The sequence below is a fragment of the Trichechus manatus genome, unplaced genomic scaffold, assembly GCF_000243295.1.
Source record: "Trichechus manatus latirostris isolate Lorelei unplaced genomic scaffold, TriManLat1.0 scaffold00175, whole genome shotgun sequence".
Taxonomy (NCBI): domain Eukaryota; kingdom Metazoa; phylum Chordata; class Mammalia; order Sirenia; family Trichechidae; genus Trichechus; species Trichechus manatus.
In genome coordinates this window covers 4,519,325-4,537,926 of record NW_004444111.1, presented here as the reverse complement: position 1 = coordinate 4,537,926, position 18,602 = coordinate 4,519,325, and the positions used below count along the sequence as shown (strand labels likewise).

The window sequence follows — 18,602 nt, the reverse complement described above, 5'->3', positions numbered from 1 at the left end:
CCTGAAGGAGCAGGAGAAAAGTGGGGTACAGAACTCAAATTTACATAAAAAGACCAGACTTAATGGTCTGACTGAGACTGAAGGAACCCTCAAAGACATGGCCCCCAGATGTTCTTGTAACCCAGAACTAAAACCATTCCCAAAGCCAACTCTTCAGACAAAGATTAGACTGGACTATAAAACATAAAATAATACTCATGAAGAGTGTGCAGATACACGAGACTAAGTGGGTGGCTCCTGTCCGGAGGCAGGATGAGAAGACAGAAAGGGACAAGAGCTGGTTGGATGGACACAGGAAACCTGAGATGGAAAAGGGGAGTGTGCTGTCACATTATAGGGATTGCAGCTAGTGTCATATAACAATTTGTGTATACATTTTTGTATGAGAAATTAACTTGAGCTGTAAACTCTCACCTAAAGCACAATTTTAAAAAAAAAAAGAAGAAAATAAAATGAGACTAATCAGGTAAAAAAGAAAAAAAGAAAGAAAAGAAAATACCATGGCTTAGGTGGGGCACACCTTCACCCTCAAAGTGACATCTTTGCTTCTTAACACTCTAAAGAGGTTAAGAGTGTTTTTGCCCAATACAATGTGTCATTTGATTTCTTGACTGTTGCTTCCATGGGCGTTGATTGTGAATCGAAGTAAAATGAAATCATTGACAGCTTCAATATTTCTCCATTTATCATTATGTTGCTTACTGGTCCAGTTGTGGGGATTTTTGTTTTCTTTATGTTGAGGTGTAACCCGTATTGAAGTCTTTGATCTTCAGTAAATGCTTCAAGTCCTCTTCACTTTCAGCAAGCAAGGTTGTGTCATCTGCATATCGCAGGTATTTAATAAGTCTTCCTTCAATTCTGATGCCCCATTCTCCTTCATATAGTCCAGCTTCTCGGATTATTTCCTCAGCATATAAACTGAATACGTGTGGTGAAAGAATACAACACTGATGCACACTTTTTCTGATTTTAAAATAGGCAGTATATCCATGTTCTGTTTGAACTCTTCCTCTTGGTCTACATACAGGTTCCACATGAGCACAATTAAGTATTCTGGAATTCCCATTCTTTGCAATGTTATCCATAATTTGTTATGATCCACACAGTCAAATAAAACACAGGTAAACATCTTTCTGGTATTCTCTGCTTTCAGCCAAGATCCATCTGATATCAGCAATGATATCCCTCATTCCACATCCTCTTCTAATCTGGCTTGAATTTCTGGCAGTTCCCTGTTGATGTACTGCTGCAATCGTTTTTGAATTATCTTCAGCAAAATTTTACTTAGGTGTGACACTAATGGTATTCGATAATTTCTGCATTCTGTTGGATAATCTTTCTTTGGAATGGGCAAAAATATGGATCTCTTACAATTGGTTGGCCAGGTAGCTGTCTTCCAAATTTCTTGCCATAGAGTAGTGAACACTTCCAGCTTTGCATCTGTTTGTTGAAACATCTCAATTGGTATTCTGCCAATTACTGGAGACTTGTTTTTGCCAATGCCTTCAGTGCAGCTTGCACTTCTTCCTTCAGTACCATCATTCTCGATCATACGTTACCTCCTGAAATGGAATGTCAACCAACACTTTTTGATACAGTGACTTTGTTTATTCCTTCCATCTTCTTTTGATGTTTCCTCTGTCATTCAATATTTTGCCCATAGAATTCTTCACTATTACAACTTGAGGCTTGAATGTTTTCTTCAGTTCTTTCAGTTGAGAAATGTCAAGCATGTTCTCCCCTTTTGGTTTTCTAAGTCCAGGTCTTTGCATATTTCATTATAATACTTTACTTTGTCTTCTCCAGCTGTCCTTTGAAATCTTCTATTAGCTCTTTTACTTCATCATTTCTCCCTTTTGCTTTAGCTACTCTATGTTCAAGGGCAAGTTTCAGAGTCTCTTCTTACGTCCATTTTGGTCTCAAACTTCTTCTATTTTTTAAATAGATGACACCCAGTCTCACTCCAGGGATTCCGATTCAATGAGTCTAAGGTAGTGTCTAGACATTAATATGTTTTAAAAGCTTCTCAAATTATTCTAATATGAAGCCAGGGTTGAGAAAATATGGGTTATTTTAAGGAAAAGACTTCAAAGAAAGTATAATTTCTATACTAATAATCAGCTGAGCTAAATAAAGACTCAATTTAAAGTGACATAAAGGGATCTGGAAGAGTCCTATGAGGCCATTTTATCTAGTTCTAGACTTAAGTCTCATCTATGTCCTTTAGTATCTAGAGATCTATAAGCATTTAAGGTCCACCATGCTTGAGATATAAAGGTAAATAAGACATGGCTCCTTGTCCCCAGAAATTTCATCTTGTTAGATGATTAAGAGAGATACAGAGTTAAACTAATCTTATAAAATTCCATATATTTACCCACTGCACAAGAATAATTAAGGGTGAAAAGTGGAAAGCATAGTTTTAAGAGGTTTCAAAGAAAAGAAAAAATAGTATCAATTATGGATTAATCACGCTAGTGGAAGAAACCGCCCAAGCACTGTCAAAGGACTCAACTACCCTCCCTACATCACCTGCACTGCATTTGAAACTACTGTATTTGTTTTTAGAATATTTTTTTTCCAGATTATGAATTGATTTGTATTGCCTTCATTGTATTGTAAGGGGGAGGGTGGATAAACCAATAATTTCTAATTCAGAATGGGCTATTCACCTTAGCCAGGGGACTGAAGGAGCCAGGCCTTGTCTTCTTCCTTTTTTTTTTTTTTTAAATGAGCATGGGTTAGAGGATACTGAAGGACTCTGCTGACTCTGACATTCTTCATTCAATATTAAAATGTGAATTTTACTTTAAAGATAAATGCTAGATAATTCTTTAAATACTTACTTGCTTCCAATAATGTAAAATTGGTAATGTACTTAGTCTCATTATTCAGTGTGAGGAATCCAAATATTGCTAATCTTAGACAAGAAAATATGAACTTCTACAATTATACAAATCCACAATGTTTAATAAATGTGAAAATGGTAGTCTTCAGAAATAAAAACAGTTTCATTACAAATGGAGTCAAATGTTTAGAAAAAAAAGAAGTTAAAAGAGAATCACTCACAGACATGCTTTTCAATGAAGAGATTAAAAAGGTAAAAAGACTATAATCTCTCTGCTCTACCTTATAGACATTTTCTTGAAGAGATAGCACAAGTTACTGAAAATAATTCTGGACTCAAACTTATTAATCTCTTTGGTTCTATCTTGATTTTTTCTTAAAATGAGAATAATAGTTTGCAAGGTTATAGTGAAATTCAATAGATGTAAAATGGATAAAGATAAGTGAAAATACAATACAAATACAGGATACTATTACTGACCAACAATTACATTTTATGAAGACTAGGAATTAAAGTATGACTATTTATTCTTAGAAAAAACAATTTGTTATTAGTGAGGAAAGAATGACATGAATTACTCTTTCCCCACGTTACTAAGAATTACTAATAATACAAGACTAAATGGGCATACCAGGCCAGGGGCAAGGATGAGAAGGCAGGAGGGGACAGGAAAGCTGGTAAAGGAGAACCCAAGGTCGAGAAGCAGAGTGTTGACATGCGGTGGGGTTGACAACCAATGCCACAAAACAATACATGTATTAATTTTTTAATGGAGAAACTAGTTTGCTCTGTAAATCTTCACCTAAAGTACAATAAAAAAAGAGAATTGCTAATAATTACACATTACTAGGAATTATTATTAAACTTTATTTTGATATTCCTAAGAAAAAATATCAATTTATTTTATCCTCTAAGGTATTTTGAGTCAATTATAGCCATGAAAATTTTAAGTTTATTCTCCAATTCCTTTCTGAAATATCAGATTAAAATTATGTTACCTTGGTCTATTGCCAGGACTGTAATATTATATAAGCCATTTTTGGGAGTCACTGCCTCCCTGTCCAGGGTTTTAGAAGTCATAACTGACCCTGAAATTTCATCAATATTGATCCACCCTTCAGGATCATGTAATTTTTTATATCTGTTAATAAAAAAGAAAAGAAAATGTATTAAAATACCTAAAGGTCTCAACTATTACAAATATATTAGTATGTGGTTATAGATTTATTTGTACCTTAAACCTTTGCTACTTTTAGTTTCTGGGTCATATGCCTTATAGCCGTTGATCTTTGACCCGACTTCTGAGTTTTCTTTAATCTGTATGTATTGGGTTGGAGGGTTGCATTCAGGCCCTTCATCCTGATCCTTCACATGAACTGTAACCACGGCTCTGCTCATGGTTGCTGATCTAATTGCAGTATCTGTTGTGAGGGGAGCTTCATTGTTTACTCCAATTTCCAGGATCACTTGACGGTTTTCTTCATAATTCAGTGGCTTTAAAATAAAATATACATACATCAGCATCAGGGTAAAATACATTTGAGATTTCAAATAGCAACTGAACTTTTGTCAGTAACAGTGCTACAAAAATTCTACGTTCACAATTTGCCCATAAAAAACCCAAAATCCATTGCCATTGAGTCAATTCCAATTCACAGCAACCCTATACCACAGAGTAGAACTGCCCCATAGAGTTGCCAAGTCTGTAATCTTTATGGAAACCGACTGCCATATCTTTCTTCTGCGGAGCAGCTGGTGGGTTCAAACCACCACCCTTTCAGTTAGCACCCGAGTGCTTAACCACTGCACCACCAGGGCTCCTTCCAATTTGCCAATACTGACTTTTATCCCTTGTTAAAGAGAAAGGTGGTTCTGTGCTAAGCCTTTAGGAAAAGTGGTTCAACGGTTCCTGAGATGACTTTATAGAGTCGTGGAAAAGCAATTCCTGGAACATTTTTATAGTTCACTTCTGCTACGGAAAATTACCCTGAACCTGGAAATAATGCAAAAAGATGATTGTGTGTTCTTATGGCCCTCCTGGAGTACTGTCTAACAAGCCTTCCTAACACTCGTCTCAGTCTCCAAGGAAATGCAACTTCATTTAACACACTATTTACCACTGATTAGGGCCTAGGCATTTTGCAACTCTATAAAGTTAGATGTTGACTTTACAAAACTGAAAAGGTAAAATGATTTTATTTTCTGTCTCATAGAAAAGATACTCTAAATGTATGTTTTAATTGCTCTATAAGACATCTGAGCAATCTTATTTTAGCATTCTCTTCTTTTTATCAAAATCCATCCCAGTTCTCATTGTTTCTTTGGAGTGTGCTTTGTCTTTTTTGACAATTTGAGACTTATACTTTGACACTGTCATAGTTTATCCAATGAAATTCTCCCATTGAAGGCAAAGAGAAGTTAGACAAATATGTTCTGCTTAATGATGTTGTTGTTGTTGATTATTGTCAAGTTGTCTTTGACTCATGGTGACCCCATGTGTTACAGAGTAGAACTGCTCCATAGGGTTTTCTTGGCTGTAATCTTAATGGAAGCAGATTGCCAGAGCTTTTCTTCTGTGGTACCACTGGATGGGTTTGACCCATCAACCTTTTGGTTAGCAGTCATGCGCAAACCATTTGCATCACACAGGGACCTTTGTGCCTAATGATAAGCATCATCAAATACGTAGCGTTGTTCTAAGTAGCAAGAATAAACGCATTGACTCTTCACACCTTTATGAGGTAGGTACTATTAATATCATTATTCCCATTCTCAGAGCGAGAAACTGAAGCGGAAGGAAATAAATTGATTTTCCCAAGGCCAAAAGTTATTTATGTGAGCCGGCATTTAAAGTCATGTAGTGTGGCCTGAGGAGCTCTGGTGGCGCAGTGGTTAAGAGTTCGGCTGCTAACCAAAAGGTTGGCAGTTAAAATCCAGCAGCTGCTCCTTGGAAACCCTAGGGGGCAGTTCTGCCCTATAGGGTCGCTATGAGTCAGAATCGATTCAACGGCAATGGGTAGTGTGGCCTAAGTCTATTTCCTTAACCCCTATGGTATACTCCATCTACTATACTATGCTGTTTAATAGGTTCACAAATCTCTAAAATTTTTGCAATCTGTTCTTTAATTATAATGGATATTAGACAGCAAATCAAGCAAAACTCAAAACACACTACTTTATACTGTACTAAGGTTGAAAGGAAACCCTAGTGGCATAGTGGTTAAGAGCTACAGGAACCCCTGTGGGGCAGCTCTACTCTGTCCTGCAAGGTCACTACGAGTCGGGATCTAGTCGACAGCAACGGGTTTGGTTTTTTGTTTGGGAAGGTTGAACAATTCCTTGATTTTATTTCGGGTTACCAAAACATTTAAACAGTTGCTAAATACGGAATGAAGTCAAAACTGATGAGTATGATTTTTGTTTTGAACTTTGCACCACACTTAGTTTCACCAGGCTGGGATGCTTATATCATGAACTCGCTGAGAAGCTAATATCTCTGAACCTTAGAAATCACAAAAGGTACGTGAAATTCTCTTTAATTTTTCAGAAATATCTCAGAAACTCAAGAGTTAAGAGGGGGAAAGTACTAGTATCTGTTTATTTGATACTGTTGAGTACTATCTCACAAAGTACACGTGTTGGTATGATCATACAGAAAGTCAAGCCATCTGTTTCCAGTGAGAAATGGATGGAAATTTAGGAAACAGCTGCTGCCCTGGAGGAGGTATAGCTATTTTGTTCAAAGTCACCTGCTAAATCCTTAGAGTCTCTTCGGTTTTGAGGCTTAAGCTTGACATTGCTTTAATGGCTTAAATCTCTGCAAGATTAGAAATCTGGTGGGATGAAATCCCAATGTCTTGTGAAAGAACATGGATTCTCGTTCACCTCAGGGTTTATCTGTTTCATCACTTGGAAAAAAAAATAATGTTTCCAAAAAAAAAAAAATCCCTATATATACTGAGATGTTAACACCTCCCTAGGAAATGGAACTGAGAACCTCCATGCTGAGAATAACCAAGAACATCATCATCCTCAATCAAACCCATATGCCTTCTTGCTGTTGCTAAAATGGAAAGAAAGCACTGAGACGAAAGATTACCCAGGATTCAGCCACAGTCCAGATCATGCTCTATGGTTACAGAAAAGTTAACTACTATGGAAAATTATAACACTAATTCCAAGAATATGGCATGACTTTTAAAAAAATAATAATACTGTTCTATAGTTTACCAAGTACTTTTAATTTCATTATTGACTGAATAATAACCCTAGAAGGCGTAGAGAATTACAATTCTTATTTTACAGATAGTATAGAAGCTACCTTTCTAAGATCATATAGCTATGGAAAGCAACTTAAAATACTGTCTTACAAGCATATACTTGCCATCATGAAGACCTAGGTTGAAATTCTGTCTCTGCTTCATCCTAGCTGTGTGACTTTGGGCAAGTTTCTTAACCTCTCTGAGACTAAGTTTTCTTGTGGGTATAATTTAGTACCCATCTCATGGGATTGTTATAAGAATGGTATTTAGTGTTCCAGCATATAGTACGTGCTTTGCACTACAGCACTTAGTAATCTCTTACACTGCCACATAGGTAAATGGTGGGAATCAATGATGCATTTTTTATTAAAAGTCAATACTATCATTGGAGACATCAACTAACAACATTTGGAGGCTTTGTTCAGGTAAAAGAAGTATTGGATATTTCATCCTTTAAAGTATAAAAGCATTGATAAAAGGCACTCCCATCCTCACTTAATTCTGAATAACAAGGAAAAATTTGGGAATTAAAAAAGGAGGATTCCTTTAGAGAAAACAATACAACAACGTCATTCTCAATTTTAACCAGTAAGGAGAAGGCTGGTCATCATTAGGTGCATTCCCTAGATGAAAGATGGGCTGCAAATGCTCTGATCATGCAGTGTGAGATTTTAGAAAAGAAGATACCTCTTCGAGGTTAAAAAGTACTTCACAGCATAACTACACAACTACAAGCCTTGTCCAAAGCAAGGACAAGCTACGTTTAGAGATCAGTGGGGCTACCTACCAAAGGAGCTCTGTGATACATCCAGGCTTTTTTAAGGGTTTGCATAATATATGGAAAGAAAGACATAACATGGGCAAACTCAAATATTATTGATCAAAATGTTAGAGAATATGATGAATGACTCAAAGAAAAAGAGAAGGTAAAATTGACAAAGGAGCTGATAACGACAGACGAAGAGGATAGAAATTTTAAAAATAACAAATTCAGAAAAGAGGGAATGAATTAATCAAAATGTCAACTAGAGAAGACCCCATTGTGGAACTGAAGTCATGGCTGTATCAAGCCAAATAACCTAGGTACGGGAAAGAGAACTAAGGGAACATGATCGAGGATACCAAGCCGAAAGGACAATAACTTAGTGGTTATGATTAAGGGCTCTGGGTTAGGCAGACCTGGGATTGAATCCTGGCTTTATCTCCTCCTAGTAGTATGACCTTGGACAAGGTACTTCACTTCTCTTTGACTCTGTCTACTCATCTGGAAATGAGAATAATGACAGTGACAAACACATGGGGTGATTGGGAAGGTTAAAATAAAAACATATACTAACATCCAATGTTTTCTTACACTATTTCAGAGGATGGGAAAAAGAAGGAAAATAAATTCTTTTTCAGAAGGGACCATACAATTGATAGTAAAATTAAACAAAGATCGTACAAAAGTAGAAAACTAGAGAGACAAACCTCATTTGTGGATATGAATGCAAACATCCCAGATAAAATAATAGAAACAAAATCCAACAAGAAAGATCAGTATCAGACTAATACAACAGGACCAATACAGTCTTTGCAGGAATACAAAAACTGTCAGACAATAGGGAATTTGTAAAAATAATTCACCATATTAATTCATTTAACATTGTTCTGGAGCCCAATTAAATGACAAATTAGAGTATTGGAAAAGAGGAGGTAAAATTATCTCTCTTTGAAGATGTATCTATTTGTGTACACATAGACCATCAAAGGAATCAACTGAAATAGTATTACAAACAACTGGACAAGTTAATAGGTTGACTGAAAATAAAATGAATACACATAATTCACTAGCTTTCACATATACACACAACAATTAGTTAGAAAATATAATGAAGGGCCTCGTTTCAATAGTAAATAAAAAATGTATATGAATATATATGTATATGAATCAATTTACTATGTAATAGTAATAGAAAAATGTTAAAATACTTTTAAAAAAAGAAACAGCAAGTTATGATTTAAGATAGAAGGACTTACTATGAGAAAAATGGTAATCCTCTCCAACTTTATCTACAAATTTAACATGATCTTAACTACAACAAACCAAACCCATTGCCGTCAAGTCAATTCCAACTCATAGTGACCCTACAGGACAGAGCAGAACAACCCCATAGTGTCTCCAAGGAGTGGCTGGTGGATTCCAACTGCTGACCTTTTGGTTAACAATCGAGCTTCTAACCATGGCCCCACCAGGGCTCCGATCTCAACAAACGGGAGACATTTTACTATGGTATATGCTTTTTGTCTCTTTTCAATTTGGACTTTGTGAATATACTACTTTAACAAAACTTAAATGAACAATAAATAAGTAATCTATTAGCATTTAAAACAGTTAATGAAGTACTACAGGTTAAACACTTGACATAATCCTAGCACTCAGTAAATAAAAATTATTAGCCATTGGTGTTAATTCTGGCTTAATATCATGATGTAAACATAAGAATATGACTGGATTTCATGATAAGGAGGCTATTATGGGCTCTGTGGTATATTGAATATAAACTACTGCGTGGGCTTGATGGGACATGGCATGAAACAATGGAAAGATCATTGACTTTGGAGCTACATAGGCCAGGTTTGTATTCCAGGGTGTATAATTACTAGATGTTTGGATTTGAAGAAGTTATTTACTTGCATCAGGAGGCCTGGTGGCATAGTGATTAAGTGCCCGGCTGCTAATCGAAAGGTTGGCTGTTTGAACCCACCAGCTGCTCTGCAGGAATAAGATGTGGCAGTCTGCTTCCATAGAGATTTATACTCTTGAAAACCCTATGGGGCAGTTCTACTCTGTCCTATAGGTTCACTATGAGTGAGAATGACTCAATGGCGATGAGTCTGGTTTATTTACTTCCACCAGCCTCAATTTATTTTATTATAAAATGGAGGTTAATAATAATACCTTACCGTCATGGGGATGTGACATTAAGCTATAACTTACATAAAGTGCCTGCTGTGGTTTCCTGTGGCATAAAAGATTCTCAGTATATGGCAACTACTTTTAAAATTCCAAAAATACTAAAAGCATTTCCCAGATGGTAGGAAGTAGAGTGTAATTTTTAATATAAGGGCAACTACCTGATGTAGGCAAAGATGTCACTTTGAAGACTAAGGTGTACCTGACCCAAGCCAAGGTATTTTCTATTGCCTCATATGTGTGCAAAAGCTGGACAATGAATAAGAAGAACTGATGCCTTTGAATCATGGTGTTGGGAAAGGATATGGAATATATCATGGATTGCCAGAAGAATGAACAAATCTGCCTTGGAAGAAATACAGCCAGAATGCTCCTCAGAGGCAAGAATGGTGAGACTTTGTCTCATGTACTCTGGACATGTTATCAGGAGGAACCAGTCCCTGGAGAAGGACATCCTGCTTGGTAAAGTAGAGGGTCAGGGAAAAACAGGAAGATTCTCAACAAGATGGACTGACACAGTGGCTGCAAAGATGGGCTCAAGTATATCAATGATTGTGAGGATGGCACAGGACTGGGCAGTGTTTCATTCTGTTGTACATAGCGTCGCTGAGTCTGAACTGACTTGAGGGCACCTGATAACAATCTTATGTTCTAAGATAATGGAAATAAATGCATATAAATTGTATTGGGAAGATATTTCCTATATTTTTCACATGGGAAAGTGAGTAAAACTGAACTAAAGACAAAGCAGCAAAGTATAATTATCTAACTGCTCCCCATCCTGGGGAAACTCTGTCTGGTACAGAAGTCATTCACAAGAAATGAAACAGATGTCCATCAGTTACTTGGGGTGAGAAGTATTCCAGGATACCACTTCCCAAGACACTTGAAATGTTTTTTATATCTCTGTGATCAGCACTCTTTGGAAAAAAGTTACATACTGAATATGTTCACATATACACAGTGACCATGCTTTGTTTTAGAGTATATTCTTTTGAGATGTTTATTAGAGAGCGTTTTGTATTGGTCAAAAAAAAGCTCACAACAATAATTTAATTCCTAGTATCACTTGAATTTAGTCTCTGTAGAAGATGAAACCATTAAGATACGATAATAATGATAATGAAGTTTCTCCAAATAGGTCTTGAGTAATGGCCTTCAGTGAGAGGGACCTCAGAAAAGGATTAGGCTTCTGACCAAAGTGCAGGTAGGATTTTGACCAAAGAATCTGAGCGTGGGTCTCTGGCTTAAGGTACTGCAGCTGGGCATAGTCTATCCATCCAAGGCCCCAAACTACTCCTTTGACTTATTTCCAAAAAGAAGACAATGTGTGAGGGGGAGGGAGGAGCAGATTTGGACCAATAAGAGGGAAAACAATTGGTACCATTTCCTTTCTTATTACAATTTCCTATCATTAATTTCCTTTCTCAATCATAGAGCTTCATTTCTTTATAAGTAGCTTGTATTTAGCATTCCATTTGAGCAGGCCATATTACAGAAAACTGCAATAGGGAGAGCTTTCTTATTAAGAGTCATCTAGAACAAATACATTTGACTACTCACATGTGGAAAGAACTTGGTAAATCTTAGTTTATAATCCTTGGGAATTCTTACAGACACAGTAACTACAAATGGATATGTTTATGTACCAAAGATCCACCATATTATGATTAGCAGATAAGCCTCCTTTATTCAGTGAGTGAACCCTACACCTGCCCACATGACAAAGTTCTTTCCTGTTCTGGACTAAGAATATAAAACAAGAGTCCTTACCTAACAGGGCCCTTCCTTCCTTGATAACATGTGCCCTAGAATATAACATTGCAACCAAAATTACAATATATAAAACAAAGAATGAGTTCATTCAGTGCTGTCTGTTGCAATATTATTTTTCATCCTCAGTGCTACTTTTTAAAGATCAGAGACAACCAGGCATATATTCAAGAGAAGCAATGAGAAGAACGTGAGGTTCTAAATTATATCATGTAAGGAAGAGTTAAGTGAATTGGGAATATTTATCCTAGAGAACATAAGTTTCAAATGAACAGAAAAACTTTTTCAAAAGAATTATAACTATTCTGTGTAGCATTTAAGGTAGAAACAGGTATAAAGACATGAGTCAAAGACATGAGTTTAACTTAGGCATGTTAGAAGTAAGAACATCTGAGAATCAGAGCTCTCCAAATACGGAATCAACTGCCAGTGGAGATATGGAGATCCCTATAATTAAAGGTGTTCAAGCATAAACTAGGTTAGTAATAACTGGGAATAAAGTATAGAAGAAAGGCAAGATTTGACAGGAACAGTTAGACTAAACAGATTTTAAGTTCTCTTCGAATTTATAGTGTTTATGATCTGAAACTGTTTAGTTGATTAAACTATTAAATCAAAATGCTAATTCTCACCAACTTTATCTACAAATTTAACTTGATCTCAACAAAAACAAATAAAAACCAAACCCATTGCCGTCGAGTCAATTTCGACTCATAGATACCCTATAGGGCAGAGTAGAACTGCCCCATAGGGTTTCCAAGAAGTGGCTGGTGGATTCGCACTGCCGACCTTTTGGTTAGCAGCTGAATGCTTAACAACTGTGCCATTAAACTCTTAGTTGATAAAAACTTGTTAATTTGCTAAGTCTTTTATTGTTCATTGTTACTATACCTTTATAACACAGAGAACGCCTTCATTAGTTTCTTTGTCTGTACTGATTTTGAAATGTCCTTTTTCATTGCCCTTTAAAATGGTAAAATTGGCTCTCCAGTTCTCAGTGTTAATTAAATCCTTATCGTCTACAGGTAATCGTAAGATTTCCACATTGAATGTATTTTCCTCTACTGATGCCTCATACTGAAACAGAAAGAATTCATTAAAAATTTACTTTATAAAAAGAACTTTTACAAAGAAAGTCAAATGTTTTTTCCAATCTAAATATACTTGTTCTTACATATTTTGCATAGATTATTTTAAAATTCTGAATCACAAATAGTATTGTTTCATAAGGGTTATTTTTAATATGAAAGAACTTCATTATAAATGAAAATTCTAATGTCTCTGGCCTTTATTGAGGAAAGAAAATTCTAATATGAATAAAAGAGATTTATATGTCAGCTATTTAATTTTATTCATAAAATAAACATACAGTTCACAGTGTGATAACTAGTTTATTAAATTAGATTAAATAACAAATGATAAAGTAGCAATAGATTTTGATAATCTGTACTCACAGCATTATGTCTGAAAGTAGGTACATTGTCATTTGAATCTCGTACTGTTATCAGACAAGTTGATGTAGCTTTCAATCCAAAAAATTGACCATCCATGTCTTGTACTTTCATTAACAATGTGTACTTGTGTGCTGTCTGAAAGCCAAGAAAATATTTCATTAATCATAAAACTTATGTTTAGATTTAGATTTATATTCTCGGCTACACATTCTTCTATTTATGTGCATCCATGCTTTGATCCAGTTTCCACATCTGCATGTACTCTAGGAGATTGTCATACGGGGATAAAGCTGAAAGGGTATGCAGAGTTTAAATTACGAACAGCCATACTAAGAATATAGGCTTAATGCTTTAAGTGACAGGTAATCGTGAAAGGTTTTACGGGAGTCACGGTGGAGCACAAAATAAGAACATCTGAGTTTTAGAAAGACTATTAAAGAATGGTTGAGAATAATTTGTAGTGAACTGAGCTGGAGTCAAAGAAATCAGTTATGGGGCTCCTAGACTCAACAGCAATAGGCTTGATTTATTTTTTAATAATAGTGTAAGACATGAGGTCCATATTGAAGGCAGTAGCAATGAGGACAGAGTAAAGGAGTGACGGAGAAGTTACTTGAGATTTAGAATGAAATAAAACATGAAAACCAAACTGGTTGCCATTGAGTCAATTCTGACTCAGAGTGACCCTATAGGACAGAGTAGGACTGCCTCATAGGGTTTCCAAGGGGCGGCTGGTGGATTTGAACTGCCATCCTTTTGGTCAGCAGCTGAATGCTTAATCACTGTACCATCAGGGCTCCTAGAATGAAATAGGACTTAATAATTACATGTACAAGTTAAGAGAGAAAGAGAGGGTTGAGAATGATGTTCAGGATTCTTACTTAGATAGGTAGACAGACAGAGGTACCATCAATACAGGAAATGCAGAAGGACAGATAGGTTCTGTAAGGAAGTGAATCCTAGGTGAGCTTGGCAAGGAGAGGTGAAAATAATGAGTTGTTCTTTGCAAATGTTGAACTTATGTGCCTATGGAAAATCTAAGACGAGAGACACAGAAGACATCTGGATATATGGCCCCATAGGTAAGGGCGAGATCATGTCCAGAAATACTGCAATGGGAGTCATCAGTATGTAAATAGTGACTGAAGTTACATCAGGAATTTGATTATCCAGAAAAAGTTACAGGATGAGAAGAACTGAAAATACAATTCCAAGGAACAGTAGCATTTCAGACACAGGGGAAATAAGATTAAGCAAAGGACACTTAAAAAGGAAAGATCAGAGAAGCAGAAGAATCAGAAATTCAAGGGAAGAAAGGATTTTTGATAAGTACCAACAACAGACGGGGACTTAAAGGTAGCTGCTGGATTTGACAATTAGGAAATCACTAATGACTTCAGCAAGTAGAGTTTAATGGTATGGTGATGAAATGAAGTTATTAGTTTGTGAAACAACCATCTTCAATCACTGTCTTTCTCTTTTATCTTTTTTTCATTAGCTGCCCCTTTCATTCGTTTATTCTTCTTCATTTTCTGTTTCCCTATATCTCTTCCCTCAGTTTTCATGTGACTTGATCTCTATTCCACATTCGAAACCAGCACTCTCAGCCTGAAATTCTACCATAGCTTCCAAAACTCTCTGATATCTTGTTTTTTCTTCCCCTCAATTCACTGTTTTCCTCCCACCTTCATTTCTTTAGTTCCTGTGTTGTCTCCCACAACACACCCCATGGTAGTCTCTCACAAAATCTCATTCGATTTTCCTTTTTTTTCACAAGGCAGGCAGACCTTGGATTGACTGCAAATGTGTATTTTACAAATTGTTCAATCTTAACTTTAGTTTTTCTAAGTTCCTCTATCATTTTGTGTTAGTCTGTGAATAATGAGGGAAAAGCTTTGTTTTCATTTGAATGCCATTTCATATTTGCATACTCCACAGATGTAAAAATACATTCGTATTGTCCCATTTGAACTTGGTCACTTATTTCACCACTATATGCTTTATCACACGGAACACCCCCATCCCAAAAAGTATAAAGAACAATACCTAAAACCTCTGTACTACTTTTTTATTCCTTTTTATAGGTTCCCACCGTCCCTCTCTTCCTCTATGGAATCAAACATCATTGATTTTTCTTTATAATATCATTGATTTTTCTTTAGACATGTCTACCCTTCAACTTGTGTTATTCTAGTTGTAGGGGAAACCACTGAAGTGTTAGGAACAAAATTAAGCTGTTTTGTACATTTGAAGTTGATTCATCTACCTCAGTCAGTAAAGCATGACTCTCAGTTAACCACAGGCTGACAAAATGCACAGAACAACAAGTACAGACGATTCAGAGCAGTAACTTGAGCTTTGGCAAGTCAATCAGTGCTTCTTACTGTCACATTTCTCCTCTGTAGACTGGATATAACACCTATCTAGTCAAACAAGGAAATTATAAATACCGAATACAATTATGCATAAAGTATTTGAACATAAAGCCCTGTACATATGATGATATAGTATTGTTATTATACAAATAGTGTCACAGGTTTTTAATAATTCATAGACTTTATCTTTCCTGATAACTAATTCTTTCCTAATACAAAATCACATATCTATAATAACTGGATAGAGATCGAAGTATGAACCATACTCTCAGAACAAGCTAAGCAATTGCTCCACATGAGAATTGAAGCCATTACTGAACTGGAACCAACTAGTCACAGATAAGAAATAAAATAATATTCAATAATAATAACTTTCATATGAAGAACCTTATTTGCTTTCTTACCCCTTCTAAACACTAACTGATCTGTACTTCTATTCTTTAATGGTTTCTCTGATATAAATTAATAGAAAGAGAAATTATATAAAAAAGGGTAAAATGCCAGGAATTCTTATTGTCTTATGCCTAAAATAGAATTAGACACTCTTATCCACAAGATAGCAAACGACAGTAAATTGGTAGGAGGCTTTTGTTGACCCTCAGTAAAATAATATTCTAGGCAGTGTGAAAGCTACCTCTCTGTCCAGAGAGTGAGATGTTAAGGTGATGACACCTTTTCTGGGATGCACGGAAAAGAGCCCAGGTGATCTTGGTGTCTGCTCCAAAATGCTGTATCTCAGGAGCGTGTGCATCGTGTCAGGCTCATCTCTGTCCGTGGCGCATACCACTCCCACGGTCGTACCTGCATATTAGGAAAAGAGTCTTCAGTTTCCAGAGTTTCAAAATGTGTTTAGAAGTTTTCACTGTACCTATACTTTTCAATTTTAAGAATAATGATGGAAATCTATTTTAAAATGCATTTCCTACCAGAGATAATACATATTTAGATAGTACTGAAGAAGATGACTTCGATTTTCTACTACAAAATACTATGATGCTGGGAATCAAGGTATGCTTTGATTTTGCTCACAGTGTAACGTGTTTGATAGAAAATTACTTTAAAAAATCATTTAAATGGCAATCAAGAATAATTTCAATATATTTTTCAAGAGATTGCAATAACATTCCTGCCTGGAGGGACAAACCATGTCTCTTCTGAAGTAATTCAGATTTTTTAAAATTGGACTTTTGTTTAATAGCTCAACCAAGATCGATTTTGGTGTATAATTGTATAGATGGTCAAGTTGATGTTCAGTATCACCAGTCTCTCCTTTCTGTGATCTTTTTGCTTACTCTTGACATGTCTCATTCCCTTTCATCAGGTTAGTATCCATACCCCACTGTCCATCCCCACTGAGTCATCAGGAAATAGATTTCATAGTAATTATTCACCATTCATGGTGAATTCAATTCAAATCAACAGTTTCTTTGGTTAGAGCTACTCATATTTGCCTCCACGTGTAATACAAGAATATTACCCTAGTAAAGGATTTCAGGTACTAAAGAGTACACACAAGAGTGCTGACACATCACAGGGATTGTCACCAATGTTACAGAGCAATTTGTGTAAGAATTGTTGGAATAGAATCTAATTTGCTGCGTAAACTTTCACCTAAAACATAATATTCGAAAGAGAAAAAACAAAAAGCTTGCAGCCAAGAAAACTCTATGGAGCAGTTCTACTCTGTCACATGGGGTCACCGTGAGTTGGGATAGACTCCTCAGCAACTACTGACAACAATGGCGGTGATCATGAGGCCAGCGATGGGGTGGGAGTGTGAGGTGGGACTGCTACCCAGGTAGATGAAACTAACCTCCCCACTCCCATCCAAACTGCTCTCTCAGAAATGCTGCCCATCTTTCCAACACCACCACTATGAAATCATTCATACAGTTGTTCATATTATAACAATAATAGCTTTGAGTTCTTTTTCTCTTTATCTTTACTATAAACATAATTTAGGTAGGTACTATTTATTATTTCTACTTTGTAAATGAGGAAAATGAGACTTAGAGAAGTTAGAGAATTTACCCAAGGTCACATGATTATTGAGAGGCTTAGCAGGAATTAATATTATATGCTCTCTACCTCACACCATAAGGAGCCTTGGCAGTACAAAACTGTTAAGTGCTTGGCTGCTAATTAAAGGTTGAAGGTTCAAACCACCCAGCGGTTCGCAGGCAAAAGACCTGGGGATCTGGTCCCATAAATATTACAGCCTAGAAAATCCTATGGGGCAGGTCTACTCTGTCACATGGGGTCACTATGAGTTGAAAATTGATTCAAAGGCACCTAACCACAACAACAACCTCATACCACATATAAAAATTAACTAAAAATGAACCAGAAATCTAAATGTAAGAGCTAAATCTTCATGATACTGGATTAGGCAATGGTTTCTTAGATATGACACCAAAAGCACAAGCAACAAAAGTAAAAATAGATAAATTGGACTCATCAAAATTAAAAACTTCTGTGCTTCAAAGAACACTATCAAGAAAGTGAAAAGACAATCCACAGAATGAGAGAAAATATTTGCAGATCATACATCTGCTAAGGGTCTAGCAACCATAATACATAAAAAATTATTACAACTCAACAGTAAAAAAGACAAACCAATTTAATAATGGGCAAAGGATTTGAATAGACATTTCTCCAAAGAAGATACACAAATAAGCACATGGAAAATATTCAACAACATTAGTTGTTAGGGAAATGAAAATCAAAACTACAGTGAGGTACCACTTCACATCTACTAGGACGACTATTTTAAAAAAAGGAAAATAACAAGTGTTGGCAAGGATGTAGAGAAACTGTAGCTCTCATGCATTCCTGGTGAGAATGTAAAATGGTGCAGCTGCATCCATGAGTAATGTGGTCCCTTAAACAATCAACTATATGAGACCAAACACTCAGCATTTACCCAAAAGTAAA

The 18,602-nt window shown here is 36.0% G+C and overlaps 1 protein-coding gene across 1 annotated transcript in view; it reads right to left on the bottom strand.

Annotated features, from left to right (window-relative positions):
- LOC101352823 (desmocollin-3) overlaps positions 1 to 18,602 on the bottom strand; it is a 39,362-nt gene that overhangs the window by 17,854 nt on the left and 2,906 nt on the right. The window contains 5 exon segments of the mRNA XM_004391211.2: positions 3,847 to 3,989; positions 4,083 to 4,342; positions 12,731 to 12,916; positions 13,294 to 13,428; positions 16,303 to 16,469. Of these exon segments, the coding sequence (XP_004391268.1) occupies positions 3,847 to 3,989; positions 4,083 to 4,342; positions 12,731 to 12,916; positions 13,294 to 13,428; positions 16,303 to 16,469 (891 nt within the window).